At 39.3% G+C, this 18,284-nt stretch overlaps 2 protein-coding genes across 2 annotated transcripts in view; both read left to right on the top strand.

Moving 5' to 3' along the window:
- Positions 1-83: 83 nt before the first annotated feature.
- LOC134802427 (uncharacterized) lies at positions 84-1,557 on the top strand. Its single transcript, XM_063775087.1, has 2 exons — positions 84-230; positions 418-1,557. The coding sequence occupies exon 2, from the start codon at positions 422-424 to the stop codon at positions 1,391-1,393; it is 972 nt and encodes a 323-aa protein (XP_063631157.1). The 5' UTR covers positions 84-230; positions 418-421; the 3' UTR covers positions 1,394-1,557.
- A 407-nt stretch (positions 1,558-1,964) lies between these two features.
- The window catches only part of LOC134802182 (la-related protein 1-like), a 125,350-nt gene continuing 109,030 nt past the window's right edge, over positions 1,965-18,284 (top strand). The window contains exon 1 of the mRNA XM_063774776.1: positions 1,965-2,844. Coding sequence (XP_063630846.1) covers positions 2,479-2,844 — 366 coding nt within the window. The 5' untranslated portion in view covers positions 1,965-2,478. The remainder of the gene's footprint in view (positions 2,845-18,284) is intronic.

The raw sequence follows: 18,284 nt of genomic DNA, 5'->3' as shown, positions 1-18,284 counted from the left end.
AGATTTTATTTTCTGACATTTCACAGAGCCGAAGGCAAATTTGTCTTTCAGCCTATTTCTTTAGAAATGTTTTGTCATATTATTTGAGTAGGTAAATGTCATAATTTTAGATATGTCATTACCTATTTCATTTGTAAACAATTACAATTAAGTAAATATTTATCTTTTCTTTAACGATTCTACTCTCGAAATTGATAGCTATAAATCTTTCTGATCCAACATCGAAATGCGTAAGTATTTTAGTTCTTGAAGCTGAATATTCAGCATAAATACCTAAATCTACTACAACCTGACTACAACTTACCTTCCCACTACCTAATACTAGAGCATCTAATACCAGCTTCCTATCCCTACCTTCAAATAAATATATTTTCCACGGCTTTTCGTATCAATATTTAAAAACTTTTATTTTTGCAGAAAAATGGAGACAAATACTTCAAATAGCAGTCGAGACGACGGTATTGACCGACCTATACCCCCAAACATAGAACTCCAAATACCGAACACAGACTCTATAACTTCTCATGAAATTGCCTCGCATTCTTTAGAAGCAGCGTCAGATGTCCAATCCCCAAGAAGTGCAACCAGTCACTCAAGTCCCGAGACAATTAACGAAGAAAGAGCTTCTGTGACCACTGCGAATTATTCTGTGCCTCTTCTTTTAATCAGTGCACCTCCGTCTGTAATAATACCCGCCACACATGCCTCACGAAGATGTGCTCTTAAGATTCAATCACCGATTTCTTCCCAGCCATTAAAATCATTAAATTCAGCGACATTTCGCCAAGCCGAGAATGTACCTCAATCTTTGTTCATCCAAGCTTTATCCTGTTTGACCAATAGCGACACATTGAATGTTTCAGTTTTAAGCAATATGATGGCTAAATCGCAGTATAGTGTGTTTGGTCAGAACGTAAAGCAGAATAATGCTGGTCCCAGACCAGGCGATCTGTCACCCCCTGATTCCTTGACAAGTGCGCCTCCATCTTATTCCTACGTCTTGAGACAAATGGCAGTCAGGAGAAGACCAAGATTGATGGGAACATTTATACCATCGCCATCCTTTGTGCCACATTGCCCACCTCCGAATTACAACGCGGCTTTCGACATATACGTAGATAATGCCATGCCTCCACCACCTCGACTGCGACATCTTGGTTTCGGCCCTTGTCCCATCGTCTGCCCGGAATGTGGATACTCAGGCATGAGCGTGGTAGTTAGTAAAATAACTATGTGTACGCATTTATGTGCTATAATTCTTTGTTTATTTTGTTGTTGGGTATGTGCACCCTTACCCTACTTGATGAGTTCTTGCAAAGACGTTTACCACTATTGCAGTAGCTGTCGGTATTTTTTGGGTATGTACTGCCCTACTAATACCTATAGCAGTTAATATTTTCTAAAGGATATTAATATAGTTAAATTCCTATATAAGTTCAGAATCTATTTATATAGTAAGAAATAGTTTGTATTATTTGAAATGAATTTCTTTTTTTGAGTAGGCATTAGGCGCTCTCACAGACTACCATAGACAATTCAAATCACACGACAAGAATGTATTGAAATATTTAAATAAAAGAGTTTTGATGACTAAAGGTATTTTATTTTATGTGTTTAGTACGTAGAAGATAATTAATTAAGTCTAAATAGTTAGATATTTCACCATAATTTGCGCATTTTGCTCTATTGAATGATCGGTCCAAAATGATTTTCTATATGCTGCGTTCTAATCCAAGGTTTTTCACAAAATGATGAAGGACATTTATTGATGTTTTATATATATTTGGTTTTGATACGCAAGTAAACATAAAATAGCTTTATTAATAAAATGATGGTAAACATGAGACTTCAAATTAACGTATGGTGACGCAAATAAATAATTAATGCACGATAAAATGAACGTAGCAATAAAAAGTTATGTTTTAACGCCATCTAGCGATGAAATGTCGTCGGTGTAAGATTAGAAGTCACAGCCTTCCGCAAGTTCCGTGTGTGTTGCGGAAAAATCCCTTTTTGGGCGTCCGACCACATGTGTGAATTATGAACAAAATATGGTTCTTTAGTGAATTATTGTTCTAAATAGCCGATTTCAAAGTGAATTATACTCGGTATCGATAGATAAAGTGCGTGCGGAGCGTTCAGTGTCGGAAAAAAGTTGGAACTCGACGACGGAAGTGCATTTTTTCGATGTAAATACGGGCCATCCAGGGTCAGTCTGGTGCGCCGCGAGGATTTCTTGAATATTTCCAAGCAGTGTGCTCTTGTGTCGCGCTCGAGAGTCTCGCGTGTGGTTAAAGTAAATCTCGACCTTCACCGCGGGTTCGATCGGGTCACGTCCTGTAGGGGAGTCGGGTCGCGATCTGCGGTACAGACGGCAGCATGCCGTCGTGTTGAGCAGCATGGAGGCGCGCTCGTGATCGTCGTTCGGCGCGGAGCGCGCGCCCGGGCTTATATAACGAGGGCAGCGGCTGCGGCGGCATGGCCGCGCGCGTGTCCGTCGAGGGCGCCGGGCCCTCGTACGCATCCGTGCTAAACTTTCGGGGAGCCGAAAGTAATAAGGAGAACATTGAGGCGCCTCCGCCGGGGGAGGTGCCGGAGGTGGTGGTGCGGCAGGTGGAAGTGGAGGAGGAGGAGGGCTTCGTGCCCGTGATAGCGCACGGGCGGAGGCCGGGCAAGCCGCGGCGCGAGCGGGAGCGCCGAGCGCCGCCGCGGCCGCACAAGGCAGGGACTCAGCCGCCCACAGACCCCCAGGCGCCGCCGAACCCTGACCAACCGCAGCAAGAAGACGATGATCAGCCTAAGAAGTTTGTAGAAGCACCCATCCCAAAGGTCAACCCCTGGCAGGTCAGTAACATGTAAACAAACATGTTGTTATGCAGGTATTATGCAACTGGCAAATCCTAACCACAAATTGAACAATGCCGTTCTGATAAGACTTAACCCTTTATTTCATGATTGCCGAACTGTACAATACTTGTGCAACACTAACATTTCATACTATTTACTACTTTTGGAAGCCGGCTGTCATTATGTACAAAAATTTAGTTGATGTTTGACTAAAATTTTGAACTTTTTTCTAGAATAAAATACTGGCTCGCATCTCATAGTCTCAGAAGGCTATGAAAGGTTAAAAGTCGAACAAAACAATCTAGTTTCAGTTTAGTTATGGCTATAGCCGTACAAAGCTGAACCTTGTACTATTACCACCATGGATACAGTGAAATATGAATCATGATTAGCAAAGGGCTTTAACTTGTTATTAAATTCACTTATAGATTATGGGCGCAGTAATCATAACAATGTTAGTGCAACTATTATACTGCCGTTCTCAATCTAAAAGGCCGCAAAGTCTTATAGAGTACTAGACATTAGAAACCTTTTAGTTTGAGGATGACCGTGTAGCACTGATTCATTTCATGATTGAGAGTAAGACATGATAATCTTTCCCAATATATTTATTTATTTATAGCCTTATATCAGAAATACATTTTATACTATTAGGTCATTACCTATGAAATTGGCGTTTTGTTCGGAGAATTTCAACGAAACACGAATTTCCATACAATTAATTTTGCGGATATTTTTTTGATGGCTAATTCAAACCAAACAAAATTTTTCCAGTAATTTTTGACACCTTTAAGGTATGTTTTCAATATCTCCATTTCTTGAAAATTGGTACCATTAGAAAAATATAAGTAATTTTAATACTCGAACCGACAGCACATGAAAAGACCTATTTTCAAGGCTTAATTCTGAACACTTAACAATAAAAAATAACAATTAATTGCTGTCAAGCAGTTTGGCGAAATCATATTGTAGTTTTATTGTAATTGTGTATGTACTTTTGTAAAAAAAAAAAAACTAGGATCAGACTTATATCTATGAACAAAAACGCCAATTTCATAGGTAAGGACCTAATATATCTATAGTTTTCCTTAATCTACGATAACCGATTCTGTGTGCCTTTGGGCAAAGGCCTCCCCCAATCTTCTCCACTCTTCCTTATTTTGCACTAATCTCATCCATGTTTTAGTCCTTCCAGCCATGTCTTTGATTTCATTGGACCATCTTTTGAATTGCCGACCTCTGTTTCTTTTATGTCCTCTAGGGCATAGTCTAATAAAACATGGTCTTCCATTCCCAGAGTGACACGGGCCTACGTCACAACAACATGGCCGCTATATATAGCGCTATCGCATATTATCATATAGCGCTGTCGCATGATGACGTAGGCCCGTGTCAGTTAGGTGACCTAGAAAAGATGGGAATGGAGTACCAGGCGGAGTATATTATTATACCATGCTCTAGGGTGCCATAGTGTTACAATTTTGCTCCATTTTTCCCAATTTAATCTTTCCCAATAGCTGTCTGCAATTCATAGTGTAATCCTTTTTTTTTTAATTCTGGCTTTTACTTCCTGCAACTTTGTACAGAATTTGCCAATGTCAGTGTTGACTCTGCTAGACCTTTCTTTCAATTATAAAATAAGCAGAATTGTTGTTATCGCTACTCATATCATAACAATGGCATTCTCAAACTGAAGGTGCTACTACTGTCAACAAAAAACGAAAATGATAGAGGCACAAAGCTAAATATGCATGGCATTTGCAAGGACAGTGTGGCAAAGTCATCAATTCATCATTCATATCAAATTTGTTTGAAAAATATCTGAATGCGCGTTTTCCCAGAGATAAGACCTAAGCTAGATCGATTTTTCCCCAAAGCGGGGGGCTTTGGGGAATATACCAAATTTCATCGAAATCGTTAGAGCCGTTTCCAAGATCCCCGAAATATATAAATATACATGAATTGCTTGTTTAAAGGTATAAGATAAGATATGATATGACTCTCACACTTTGTTCTGTACCATCGCCCACACTGTTAACTGTACATCGGTGGACCTTACGCCTTTTGTAATAAAGGCCACCGAGGCACCAATGTACAGTGAGGAGTGTTGCTGTTTGTACAAGTCAGTGCGAAGTTTACAAATCGTCGCTATACTTACTCAACCTCATATCTGCAACAATCATTTGATGGAAATGGCGCTTTTCTTTCATTCGGAATACGGGTGTTTTTGTCATCAAATGAGTGTGGCAGATACGAGGTTGAGTAAGTGTAGCGGCGAAATGAAGTGTGGTAATTCCCCTTACATAGAATAAATGTGATCTTTTCAATCGAAATTAATCATATTGTTGGTTGTCAATAAAGGTGAATTCTAATTGCATGCTTATGGCATCAGTGTCTTATTGAAGTTATTGATTACCCACAATAAGTTGGCCTTTTCCTTGAAAGCAGTAAAAATCACTAATCCTTGAAAATTTGGCATAAAATCTAAAATTAAATAGCATTATTGATTTCATTGCCGTTAAATTACTGTATTTTATGGATTCAATTTTCTTTTTTATTTGCTGTGTCTCAATTTTATCTCAATTAGAAATAACGTGACACTAATTTTGATCTATATGATGAGGAAAGGGTTATAATTATAATATGTGACGTTATCTATGAAAAGGGACCTTATTGTCGATGGCGCTTACGCCATTATTAACGATGCCCCGCCCCCGCTAGGCAACTCTTCATAAATTGCAACATAATGACACTCACATCACAATACCTATTTTACATAATTAAATATATTAGAAGTAACATACACCAATTTCCAATAAAAATATTTAAAAGTGCATGTATTACACAAAAACACAAAAATATGTTGGACTCAACATGTTGTTGACTTGCTAAATCCAACAAAACGGTATCTGTTGCGGGGCCAGGTATCTATAATAAACTACCCGACACCATTAACAATATTGAAAATGACCTGACATTCTACTGCGAATTAAAAAAATGGCTGACCAGAAATGCATTTTATGACATGTCAGAATATAATAATTATGATTTAATTGTAACTTAATTTAATATTTTATTTATTTGAATTGTATTGATAATTTTTATATTATGTTATTTTAATGTATTGTAATTTAATTGAAATTGACCTAATTAATTAATAACCCTTTTGACATGTAAAGTTTGTAATTTTATGAATATAAATACAATGCCGCGGAATAAGGTCCCTTTTCATAGATAATGCCCCATATATATTTTGGTTATTGTGCAAACAATCTCATATAAGTAAAAAAAATATAACCTTTGCACCCATGTTTTAAGTGCAGCATGGTATTGAAATGTAAGATGTTTCAATAATAATGCAATTCAAGGTTATGTCATGTTCGGTGAGTGCAAAATAACTATTATATTACTGTCCAGGCATATTTATCTTAAAGCTAAATGCCTAGTGTAAATAATTTAAATCCTAACCTAAAAATGCAATGTAAACACTACTTTAGGTTAGGTGGATAGTAACATACATATTATAGTTCATCTAAGCTGACTGTGCATTGACTTTGCAGTAGCAAAATGTGGAAGTGTCATAAGCATCATATTTTCATAGGAACTTGATGTTTATTGCCAAATATTGTGTTCCACGCAGTCAAAGTTTGTGCTTTATGCGACTATTAACTTATTTACAGGGTAATTTGTTCAAGTCGGCATGAATAAGTGAACATAAGTATGTTTGTGTGTATATGTCAAATAATTGTAAGGTGAGGTGACAGGATGATAAATTACTTTCATTTTGTGCGCCAGCGCCTATGAAAATTGTGTTAGTTCATTTGTCCTATTTCTAAGAGTTATATTGAACTGAAAGTTTGCTTAATTGATAAAGGTGCTTTTTAGGGTTCCGTACCCAAAGGGTAAAACGGGACCCTATTGCTAAGACTTCGCTGTCCGTCCGTCCGTCCGTCCGTCCGTCCGTCTGTCTGTCACCAGGCTGTATCTCATGAACCGTGATAGCTAGACAGTTGAAATTTTCACAGATGATGTATTTCTGTTGCCGCTATAACAACAAATACTAAAAACAGAATAAAATAAAGATTTAAATGGGGCTCCCATACAACAAACGTGATTTTTGACCAAAGTTAAGCAACGTCGGGAGTGGTCAGTATTTGGATGGGTGACCGTTTTTTTTTTTTTGCTTTTTTTTTTTGTTTTTTTTTTTGCATTATGGTACGGAACCCTTCGTGCGCGAGTCCGACTCGCACTTGCCCGGTTTTTTGACTAACTGTCAGGCCATTTGAAATTTAGAACTCTTATCTACATACTATTTTTGAATGTGTATGTGATTTGTGATTACATTCAGTTATAGATATTATTTACTGCGAAACAAAATTATAAACTCTATGTCCAATGGTCGTACACATTGTATGGACTGACGTTTATCTGACATGGCTATTTTTACGTTACGTATACATTTGACGTGCCCCTCCCCCGCAAAAATCGGCAGACTGTTTTGTACAGAAAATTACAAACAAGGTTCCATTTGGCTATATCCTCCAAGCCATATAACATCATCTTTTTATATTTTTTCCCTAAGGGGCTATTCATAAATGACGTCATTTCAAATTAGGGGGGGGGGGGGTCTGGACATCGGATGACGGTAGCATGAAGTGAGAGGAAATGGGGTCATTTGAAGCATGATTTTTGGATGATTATAGGGGAGGGGGGTCAAAAATCGATGACGTAATTTATGGACAGCCCCTAAGCATAATTTCTAGCGCTATAAAGTGACAATGATGCTTAAATACAGTATTTGACTATATTTAAAATAAATTATTTTACACCATGCATGAAATAAAGCATCAGATGATTAATAGAGAAATGTAGACAGCAGTTATTTTTAGACACAATTTCTATTTTAAAACCCGTATGAAACTATAAAGAGTAGGTAATTTGATTGTGACGTCACATGCTAGTGTTTCATATAAATTCCATAGTAGTAGTAGCAAATCGTTTTCACAGTTTGAAAAAAGGAACTGATTTGACTAGTAGTCAAATGCCCTATTGAGGATTTCTTATAATCTGGCCGATTAAAGGAGATCAGTAAGGAATAGGAGGATAGATTAGACTTGAGTTCATATAATTTTGAATACCTCATCTGCGTACCTATTTCTGCTGTTCACTGTCCACTCGTACTAAATTTTTGTCACACTTGGGAAATATATAACTGCAAGCTTAAATATTTCCACCATGAGACGTCAGTGATCATTCTTGCAAGTCATTTGACTCAACAAGCAACATACTCAATGTTTTTAAATTTTTACACTGAAAAATAATTTAAATATGATAATTTTATACTTGCCTAGCAGCCAAAACTTTGGAAAATCTGTGACGTGTTTTTATTTAACAAACTATAAAGGTTCCGTCACACAGGCGCCTTTTCCGGGCGGGGCGTGAGCGCGGCGTGAGCGTTTTATATGTAAAAGCGGCGCGCCCCGCCCGCTAAACGCGCCTGTGTGACGGAGCCTTAAAATATTTTTTTGGCAAGAGTTAATTTGTTGGTAAATACAAGCTTTTATCGCAGAAAAGTATTCTTTCCACAGGCAACTAATACTCATCGAGACAATTCTAACAACCCCAAACACAATTAGTTCGCCTTGTTTTATCACAGAGTTCCCATGGCCTTTGGCCGCCTTCTGTCTCCATTATCATCAGCTCCATGTCATCATAATGTTGCATTGTCATCCGATTAACATTATGTCATGCATAATTTCAGCTCAATCCGAAATCGGGAAGTGGGTCAAATTGACTTATTGATAACCAGACATCGTAAATTTTATTGCATTTTCGGTGCAGCGGAGTGATGTTAACGGAATTGGTATAAACAATTTCAACCCTAATGATTAATTAGCGTTAATTACCTTAATTTACCATTTCAGTTAGGGAATGCAAATCGGTTATTTTTTGTATGGAAATAACCGCGGTTTCGGTTAATAACCGACAATTTCCATACAAAAAATAACCGAAAATAACCGATTTGCATTCCCTAATTTCAGTTGGTATTATCTATACCAATTCCGTTAACACCACTCCGCTGCACCAAAAATGCTAAATTTACGATGTCTGTTGATAACTGTTTAGTTTCTCAAACACTAAAGGCTCCGTCACACAGGCGCGTTTTGCGGGCGGGCTTTTACATATAAAACGCTCACGCCCCGCCTGGAAAACGCGCCTGTGTGACGGAACCTTAATTTTTGCCACGAAAACTTGTCTGCTGATAAGACGCGTGCGCATATGTGGAAGCATGTGGCCGACTTGGAGGTTATGTCGCTATCGCTATTATATCTTACACCTATCTATAAAGTTTCATAACGCACGATAAGATAAAAATTTGCTTTAAATTTGGACTATTTTCAAGTCTTTTCGTGATATGTGATATCAAAGAGAATTTGAAATAGAGGAAAAGTGTCAAAGTAAAATAAGGTGACAGTCCATTTCTAACGGCAGCAGCACTACCATTCATTTTACTATGGAAATTGACAATAACATCGACGCGTTCGTACTAGTAGTGCAGGTGCGGTCAGAAATGGAATGTTACCCTTACATACGAGGGTCGCACTGAAAGATTCGGGAATGGGACACTTAGAAATAACATAATAGAAACAGGCATATAATTTATAAAAATGTAACTCTTTATAAAACTTTTAAGGTATATTCCATTTGGTTGTCATTTGTATTTAAGAATTACTGGCAATTTGAAAATTGTATGTCGAACATTATTTGAATTTTTGGCCAAGTGATTTTTCGGATCATATTTTTAAACGGTTTTCAATATGCCCTCAGCGAACAAATAAAAGTTACAATGGGCTTCTGTTATTTTTTTATGAACTAGAGTTCATCGTACGCTCGGTTGCAGTTAAAATTAAATATGAAAGTCACTTTCATTTTATCCCATGGGTGATCTTAAAGAAGCATGTCATTCCAAAGCGACGTCAAAAATTAAAATCGCATTTGTGCTGTTAATTAAAAAGACTGCCAAAAAAGTTGCATATCGGCAGATTTCGACATTCCTAAAGATTCATATGACAACAGTAAAAAAATCTTTTATACATATATATATGTAAAAAAACTTCAATTCCGTTGGCTACTCCACGAATTTCATACAAAACCACTAAGGCCCCAAAATCGCCATACAAAAAGGACTTTGGGATTATGAGCCGTGTGCATTACAGAATGATTACTTTCAAAAGAAAATTTATATGCGTGGTCAGTTTGAGTTTAAGTATGCATTAAAATAAAGATTGACTGTCTAGATGCGACAGTTTTCTCTATTCCCGACATTTTCAGTGCAACCCTCGTAGTAAATTACGCGGTAGGCCCAAACGGAGATGGCGGGATGACCTGGACAGCTTCCTGAACAACTGGCCCGGGGGAAACACCAAATCGGGAGTCGTGGAAATTAAGGGGAGAGGCCTTTGCCCAGCAGTGGGATATGGCAACTCTACTTTCATATGAACTTAAATTATACAATATTTTAAACCGACTTTTAAGGAAGAGGTTTCCAATCATTAAATACTAATTTAGTTAGATACAACCGATAATCAGATCATTAAGATTATTGTAAAATAATAGATTAAATAATTATATCTAATCACGGGATTTACCGGTGATTATCGTAATTAATTTACGGCTTTACTGCTACTCGTAAAAAAGCTTGTGACATACAGACAGACACCGTACAGGTCCTCTCATTAGATTCTCAGTATCCGCTGCCCAACGGTTGTCTGGAAGAGGTCGCTCTTTAGCGATAAGACCGCCTGTTGTATGTCTCTATATTTAATAAATTGTTTTTTCTAAATCAATATATTTTACTGAAGGGTGCCAATAGAGAGAATCCATCTACGGATGTAGTGCATAATTATTTTCCATCGTATTTTCACGGTAACGTACGAACGTGTCTTGCTATATCAGTCAGTCTCGGTACAAAAAGTACTGAGGTTGACTGAAGCAGCATGACAAATACGAACGTTTCCGAGAAAATACGATGGAAAACAATTATGCACTACATCTGTATTTATCTATCTTGTACCTGCATTGGATGGAACGAAACGAAACGCTTGGTGCTCGATACCATGGTATAATAATATACTCCGCCTGGTACTCTATTCCCGTCTTTTCTAGGTCACCTAACTGACACAGGCCTACGTTATCATGAGACAGCGCTATATGATAATATGCGATAGCGCTATATATAGCGGCCATGTTATTGTGACGTAGTCCTGTGTCACTCTGGGAATAGAAGACCATGTTTTATTAGACCATGCTCGATACCTAGTCCGACTCTTACGGCGCGGACTATACTCTGTATCTTTAGGTATTTAAATAAAAGTAAACAAAATCTAGAGTGGATATGAGGTCGCGGGTTCAAATCCTGGCTCGTACCAATGAGTTTTTCGGAACTTACGTACGAAATATCATTTGATATTTACCACTAGCTTTTCGGTGAAGGAAAACATCGTGAGGAAACCTGCATACATCTGCGAAGAAATTCAAAGGTGTATGTGAAGTCCCCAATCCGCATTGGGCTAGCGTGGGGACTATAGCTCAAGCCCTCTCGCGCATGAGAGGAGGCCTGTGCCCAGCAGTGGGACGTATATAGGCTGAAGTGATGATGAATGATGAATGAAACAAAGTCTACCCTCAAATGGCTCCATAAGATAGAGATGTAGATGAAAACATTACGTGATCAAATAATGTAGGTTAAAGTCAAGTCGTTCAGTGACTGATCCAGGCGGTTTTGTATTTGGTTGGTTAACCAATAAATGTTATATCTACCCGAGAATTTACAAATTGTTTACTTTTATTTAAATACCCAAAGATACAGACTATAGACGCACGCGGCCCTTGGTCATTGTTTTTTCAAATGTGTAAAAAATCTAAAATACGCACGTGACACGTTTTTTTTAGCATTATTTTAGCACATTGCTTGTTACATAATACGAAGTGTGATTCAAGCGAAGGACGCAGATAACGGAAGTTCAAACATTTATGCAATATTCGGCCTTCCTTATTACGGTGAGCCACTTTCACTGTCTCATTCGCACTTTTGTTTTCACACCGATCGTAGACCATAGACAAAATATTTTAGTAATAGCACAGAATAAATAATAGTACTAGGTACAGAAGACTCACTCTCTAACAAAACGCGTCTGTTACGATCAGGACAGATATGGCCGCTAGGTGGCGATAGCGCCACGCGCGGCTTATGGCTAGCCACCAAAATTGGTGTGGAACGGATGTACTTTTAGCTACCTTAGCAAAGCGACGAAATCGCGGAGTGAGCCACGCCTGGTAATAGAGCTAGACCAAGACAAGTCTGCAACGATTTTGATATTTTAAACGTCAAACTTCTATGAATTTATTTTGTAAAGTGTCATTCTATGGAACTTGCTAACTATGTAAACAAAAGTCACTAGTAAATTCATCAATTTCATCATTCAGAGACAATTTCAATATGGCGGTTTGTTTACATAGTTAGCAAGCTCCATAGAATGACACTTTAGTGACTTGTTGACGCAGTGCAAGCGTGTGCTGTCAAAATCGTTGCAGACTTGTCTTGGTCTAACTCTAACACTAGAGTACAATCATCTTCAATAAGTTTAATTATAATTAGGGTTCCGTACCCAAAGGGTAAAACGGGACCCTATTACTAAGACTCCGCTGTCCGTCCGTCTACCAGGCTGTATCTCACGAACCGTGAAATTGAAACAGTTGAAATTTTCACAGATGATGTATTTTTGTTGCCGCTATAACAACAAATACTAAAAACAGAATAAAATAAAGATTTAAGTGGGGCTCCCATACAACAAACGTGATTTTTGACCGAAGTTGAGCAACGTCGGGCGGGGTCAGTACTTGGATGGGTGACCGTTTTTTTTGCCGTTTTATGCATTATGGTACGGAACCCTTAGTGCGCGACTCGCACTTGCCCGGTTTTATTTCCCACAGCGCGCAAAATTATATGACACTCCACGCCTCTGCAAGTAAGAGTGTGTTTAAAATAAGGACCCTTAGCACAAGGAATGTCGTACACTGACCCGCCTGTTCCTATCTCTATATATTAAGAAATACTAATTAGAATTCACTTAGTATTATAGAAAAGTAGCCGAATGAGATTCGAAAGTGTAATTTTGTAGAGGCTTCGTCACACAGGCGCGTTTACCGGGCGGGGCGCTTTTACATATAAAACGCTCACGCCCCGCCCGGAAAACGCGCCTGTGTGACGGAACCTTAAGTTTCCGCGCGGCCGAAAGATTCGGCAGTTTTTTTGGTCGAAAAGTTATCTTCGGCCGAAACATGACTTTTATGCCTGAGAAATCCTTACATAGGATTAATAATTTGGCACTGTCAATGGAGTTAGAATGATTTGGCTATGGAATGTCTATTGACCGAGGTAATGGACACAATAGACAGCCAAATAATGTTAATGAGGTTAAAAAGTCGGCATTTAAACACGAATATGGGATACGAACTTAGGGAAATACTTTAGTTGAAGGACTTGAAGGTATAAAGTAATTTGATATATTAGTTAGTAAGTGGCATGCGTACACGCATATCCCCAGCGTTAAAAAAACCGGACAAGTGCGAGTCGGACTCGCGCACGAAGGGTTCCGTACCATTATCTATAAAAACGGTCACCCATCCAAGTACTGACCCCGCCCGACGTTGCTTAACTTCGGTCAAAAATCACGTTTGTTGTATGAGAGCCCCACTTAAATCTTTATTTTATTATGTTTTTAGTATTTGTTGTTATAGCGGCAACAGAAATACATCATCTGTGAAAATTTCAACTGTTTCAATTTCACGGTTCGTGAGATACAGCCTGGTGACAGACGGACGGATGGTCGGACGGACGGACGGACAGCGGAGTCTTAGTAATAGGGTCCCGTTTTACCCTTTTGGTACGGAACCCTAAAATCGGCTCATAATTGAGTGATACACACCACTTCTATAGGACCCTACCTTCTATACTCCTAGCAGACCACCGCTAAAGGCTTGGCCACACACAGAGCGCGACGCAGCGCCGCGTCCGCGCCGCGTGATGCCGACGCGAAGCCTGGTCAAACAGGGCGCGCGCCGATCGCGCCGGCCTCACGCTCTCAACACGCCCTCAGGGCGCGCGTGAACGCGGCGCGGCCGCGCGGGAACGCGGCGCACCGCTCGCTGCCTAACGTCCGATCCTACTGATGTGACCTTGCGCGACGCGGCGGGCCGCCGCGTTCGCTCGGCGCAGCGCTGCGAACGCGCCGCGCGGACGCAAGGGGCCGCGCGGCGCGGGGCGCGACAGAAGCGGGGCGTGATACCGGCGGGACGCAGTCTGTTTGACGTCGGTAACCTGTTAGCATGTGCCGCGGTCGCGCGGCGTGGACGCGGCGCGGACGCGGCGCTGCGTCGCGCTCTGTATGTGGCCAAGCCTTTAACCACAAGACATAGAATGACAGAAATAAGATGACCACCAAGGTTGTGACGTCACAGAGGCGTTGACATTACGTGACGCGGCACTGGATCACAGCCAGATTTAGGTACAAGGCATAAATCATAATGACGCGCGCGCGCAGGTGGACGTCCTTCGATTTCAAGGCTTCGATCTAGATCTTCTGAGAAATATCCTATGATCTGATGTTTCTTAACACATTCATTGTCACCCAGCCAAACAAGACGTCTGCGCCAGGTTACAGGAATTTCGTCATATAAAGCAGTAGTACCGCGATCCCGACTATCGGGTCGTCCGGCCTGGGAACGAAATAATAAAATACCCGATAGTCGGGTTTCGGCACTGAATGTGTTAATACTTACAGAAGGAAGAAACAGAACAGCCAACATCAGAAAAGTAAAGCACTGAAATACTTAATTCTACAAAACTAAAAAAAAACGGCCAAGTGCGAGTCGGACTCGCGCACGAAGGGTTCCGTGCCACTACGCAAAAAACCGCAAATAAATAAGGATTGTTGTATGGGAGCCCTATTTAAATATTTATTATATTTTGTTTCTAGTATTTGTTGTTATATCGGCAACAGAAATACATGTGTGAAAATTTCAACTGCCTAGCTATCACGGATCATGAGATACAGCCTGGTGACAGGCAGACGGACTGAGTCTTCATAGTAGGGTCTCGTTTTTACCCTTTGGGTACTGAACCCTAAAAACCCTGAAAAAATTATGCCCGAACTAGTGAATTAAATGTATCACAAACTTTTACTGTAGAAAATCCCATCAAATCGGTTAAACACTCTTTCTTACACGTTAGCCCATTGTTAAAAGGGAATTCCAGAAAAGTGTCAAAAGAAGAAGAAATACGTTTTTATAACACTTTAAACTCTCGCGTTTTGTACACATATTTAATTACACAAACGGGTACATTTTTATAAACTAATTTCGGGTAGTTTAGTGGTGTTTTATTAATATCTCCGTTGACATTTGTTGGGACGTCAGTCTTTCCGTGACCACAGCTGGTGCAACTCAGCTGAAACGTCGGAATTAAAGGTAAAAACAATGAAATTATATCGCGGTAGACCCGTTTGTGTAATTAAATACGTTTTTGTAACATCTTGAGTCACAGAATAAATAATAGTACTAGGACTACTAGGTACAGAAGATTCACTCTCTAACAAAACGCGTCTGTTACGATCAGGACAGATATGGCCGCTAGGTGGCGACAGCGCCACGCGCGGCTTATGGCTAGCCACCAAAATTGATGTGGAACTGATGTACTTGTAGCTACCAGGTTGCAAAGCGACGAAATCGCGGAGTGAGCTACGCCTGATTCAGTATAAAAAATAACACACAACACAAATTACACAAACTACATGCTGAACAGGATCCCCATCTCAAAGCTATTTAAAAAAAAATATACCCCGAACTCTTCCTGGTTGAGCCTCCTTTGGCCTTTCAGGTACATGTAGGGGGACAGTAAAGTTCCCTTAGGAAACACTGCACAGCCTACTGTCTGGCAGTGTGTCGACGTGTGGAACACATTACCATTCTCACTTGGGCCATTTTAGATAAATGTTGGGTATGTAACGCTATTTTATTTAACTCGTACGATAAAGCTAAGAAGCCTATATTTGGCAAGCTTTAAATTCAACGTTATACGATACAGATATTTGCACTTTCTGCAGGTTATCAAGGTAGCTGCCATACGCGTCCCGACAAAGTAGACATTTTTGTAAAATGGTCTAAAACCACTTCATCAACTGTGACCTACATTTTTAAAACTGGTTACAAGATTGTAACGAACTTGATACAATTTCTCACTTTCGTTACGACACTTGTAACAGTTGTACTAATTAAAAACAAGTTATTGGCCATAAATGAAATCTTTTCCTTTTAAATTATCGATCTTTATATCAGAACTACCCGGTTTACTACACACACTACTCTTCATCTTCCTCGCATTATCCCGGCATTTCGCCACGGCTCATGGGAGCCTGGAGTCCGCTTGACGACTAATCACAAGAACTCATAGTGTTTATACCAAAGTTTGCTGTTCTAATTATGATGTTATAGTTTGGACTGAAACCTGGCTAAACAAAAGTGTTTCGTCACATGAGCTTTTCGATGACCGTTACACTGTATTCAGGAGGGATCGAGAGTCAACCGGCTTTGATAGTTGTAAGGAGGGTGGTGGTGTTCTTGTAGCAGTATTGAAAAGGTTCGCGCCTGTAAGAATGTATAGTTGGGAAACAAACTGTGAAGATCTATGGGTCACTCTCGATCTCCCCATGCATAACTCATGTGCCAGGACTAAAATTGCCTTATGTGCTGTATACTTACCTCCTCCTGTTGTGAAAACTACCTTAGACTATTTCCTCTCAAACTGTAATGAGGTCATGGAGTCAATTGATAGCTCGACTATTCTTATAGGAGACTTTAATCTAGGACGGATAAACTGGGCACAACCGAATAATCAGCAATCACTTAACGTTAGATTGTCAGTAACAGAAGAGATGTTAGTCGATTTTGCAAATTTAAATAACCTTGTTCAGCGTAATGTCATTCTTAATAATTTCGGCAAAACACTCGATCTGGTTTTGACAGATATTATAACTACATCTGTTTCCAATGCTAGTGAGATTCTTTCTAATCCTGGCTCTCATCATCCGCCCATTGTTATCACTATTCCCTTAATCGAGACCAATAATTTAAAGAGCAACAATCTTCCCTTGATTCCAAACTTTCGTAAGGCTGATTATGAAAGCATAAATAAACATTTAGATCGTCAAAACTGGGATGAATTATTTGGTCAATGCGAAGATGTTAATGAAATGGTATCAACGTTCTATGAAGTACTTAAGGACGCAATTATGTTACTGGTCCCTTTTTCTAAAAAAAAACACTCGAATATATATCCTATCTGGTTTAATTGTACTCTTATAAAACTATTAAAAGAAAAGAATAGTGCAAGAAAACGTTACAAAAAATTTAATAATCCGCGTGACCTAATTGAATTAAAATTACTTAGAAAAAGATGTGATGCATACGCAATTTCTTGCTATAACTCCTATATTTCTCACGTTGAAAATAACATACATAATAATCCAAAATATTTCTGGTCCTTCATAAAAGCAAAACGAGGAGGTGCGAGTAGCTTTCCTGCTTCGATGACAGATGGGGTTACTGTAAGCTCGGAAGGACCTGAGATCTGTAATTTATTTGCTCAATACTTTTCATCAGTTTACGGGGAGGATGACAGCAATAACCTCAATATGGCCAGTATCACAAGATCATCTGAATGTCTTAATAACGTACCTTTAAATCTTGACTCGATTAATAAAAAACTGAAACACCTAGATGCTGCTAAAGGAGCTGGCCCTGACGGCATCCCCCCATTTTTTATATCTAATTGTTCAAAAACATTATCTTATCCGCTATATATTATTTACCGTGAATCGCTTGAAACTGGTATTTTTCCGGATATATGGAAAAGGGCTAAAGTTACCCCAATACACAAGGCCGATGATATTAGTGTAGTAAAGAATTATAGACCGATATCTATACTTTGCACTTTTGCCAAGATCTTTGAATCCCTTATTTGTCCCTTTATTCAATGTCACTTCAAACAGTATATAACCGAACACCAACATGGTTTCGTCACTTCACGGTCAACTTCCACCAATCTTGTCTCCTTCTCTGAGTATGTCACTAAGGCTGTTGATACTAATAAGCAGATCGATGTTATCTACACTGACTTTAGTAAGGCCTTTGATCGAGTTTCTCATACGGTCTTGATTCAGAAGCTTTCTTCCTACGGCGTTACGGGTCCCCTACTAAAATGGATTGACTCATATCTCCATAACCGATCATTTTATGTAGTTATTAATGGTTTTTCGTCTCGGACTTATAATATTCCTTCCGGCGTTCCACAAGGCTCCCACCTTGGCCCTATATTATTC

Source organism: Cydia splendana, chromosome 24 (genome assembly GCF_910591565.1).
Source record: "Cydia splendana chromosome 24, ilCydSple1.2, whole genome shotgun sequence".
Classification (NCBI taxonomy): Eukaryota; Metazoa; Arthropoda; class Insecta; order Lepidoptera; family Tortricidae; genus Cydia; species Cydia splendana.
Note: the sequence above shows the minus strand (reverse complement) of the source record. Positions and strands in the feature narration are given on the sequence as shown.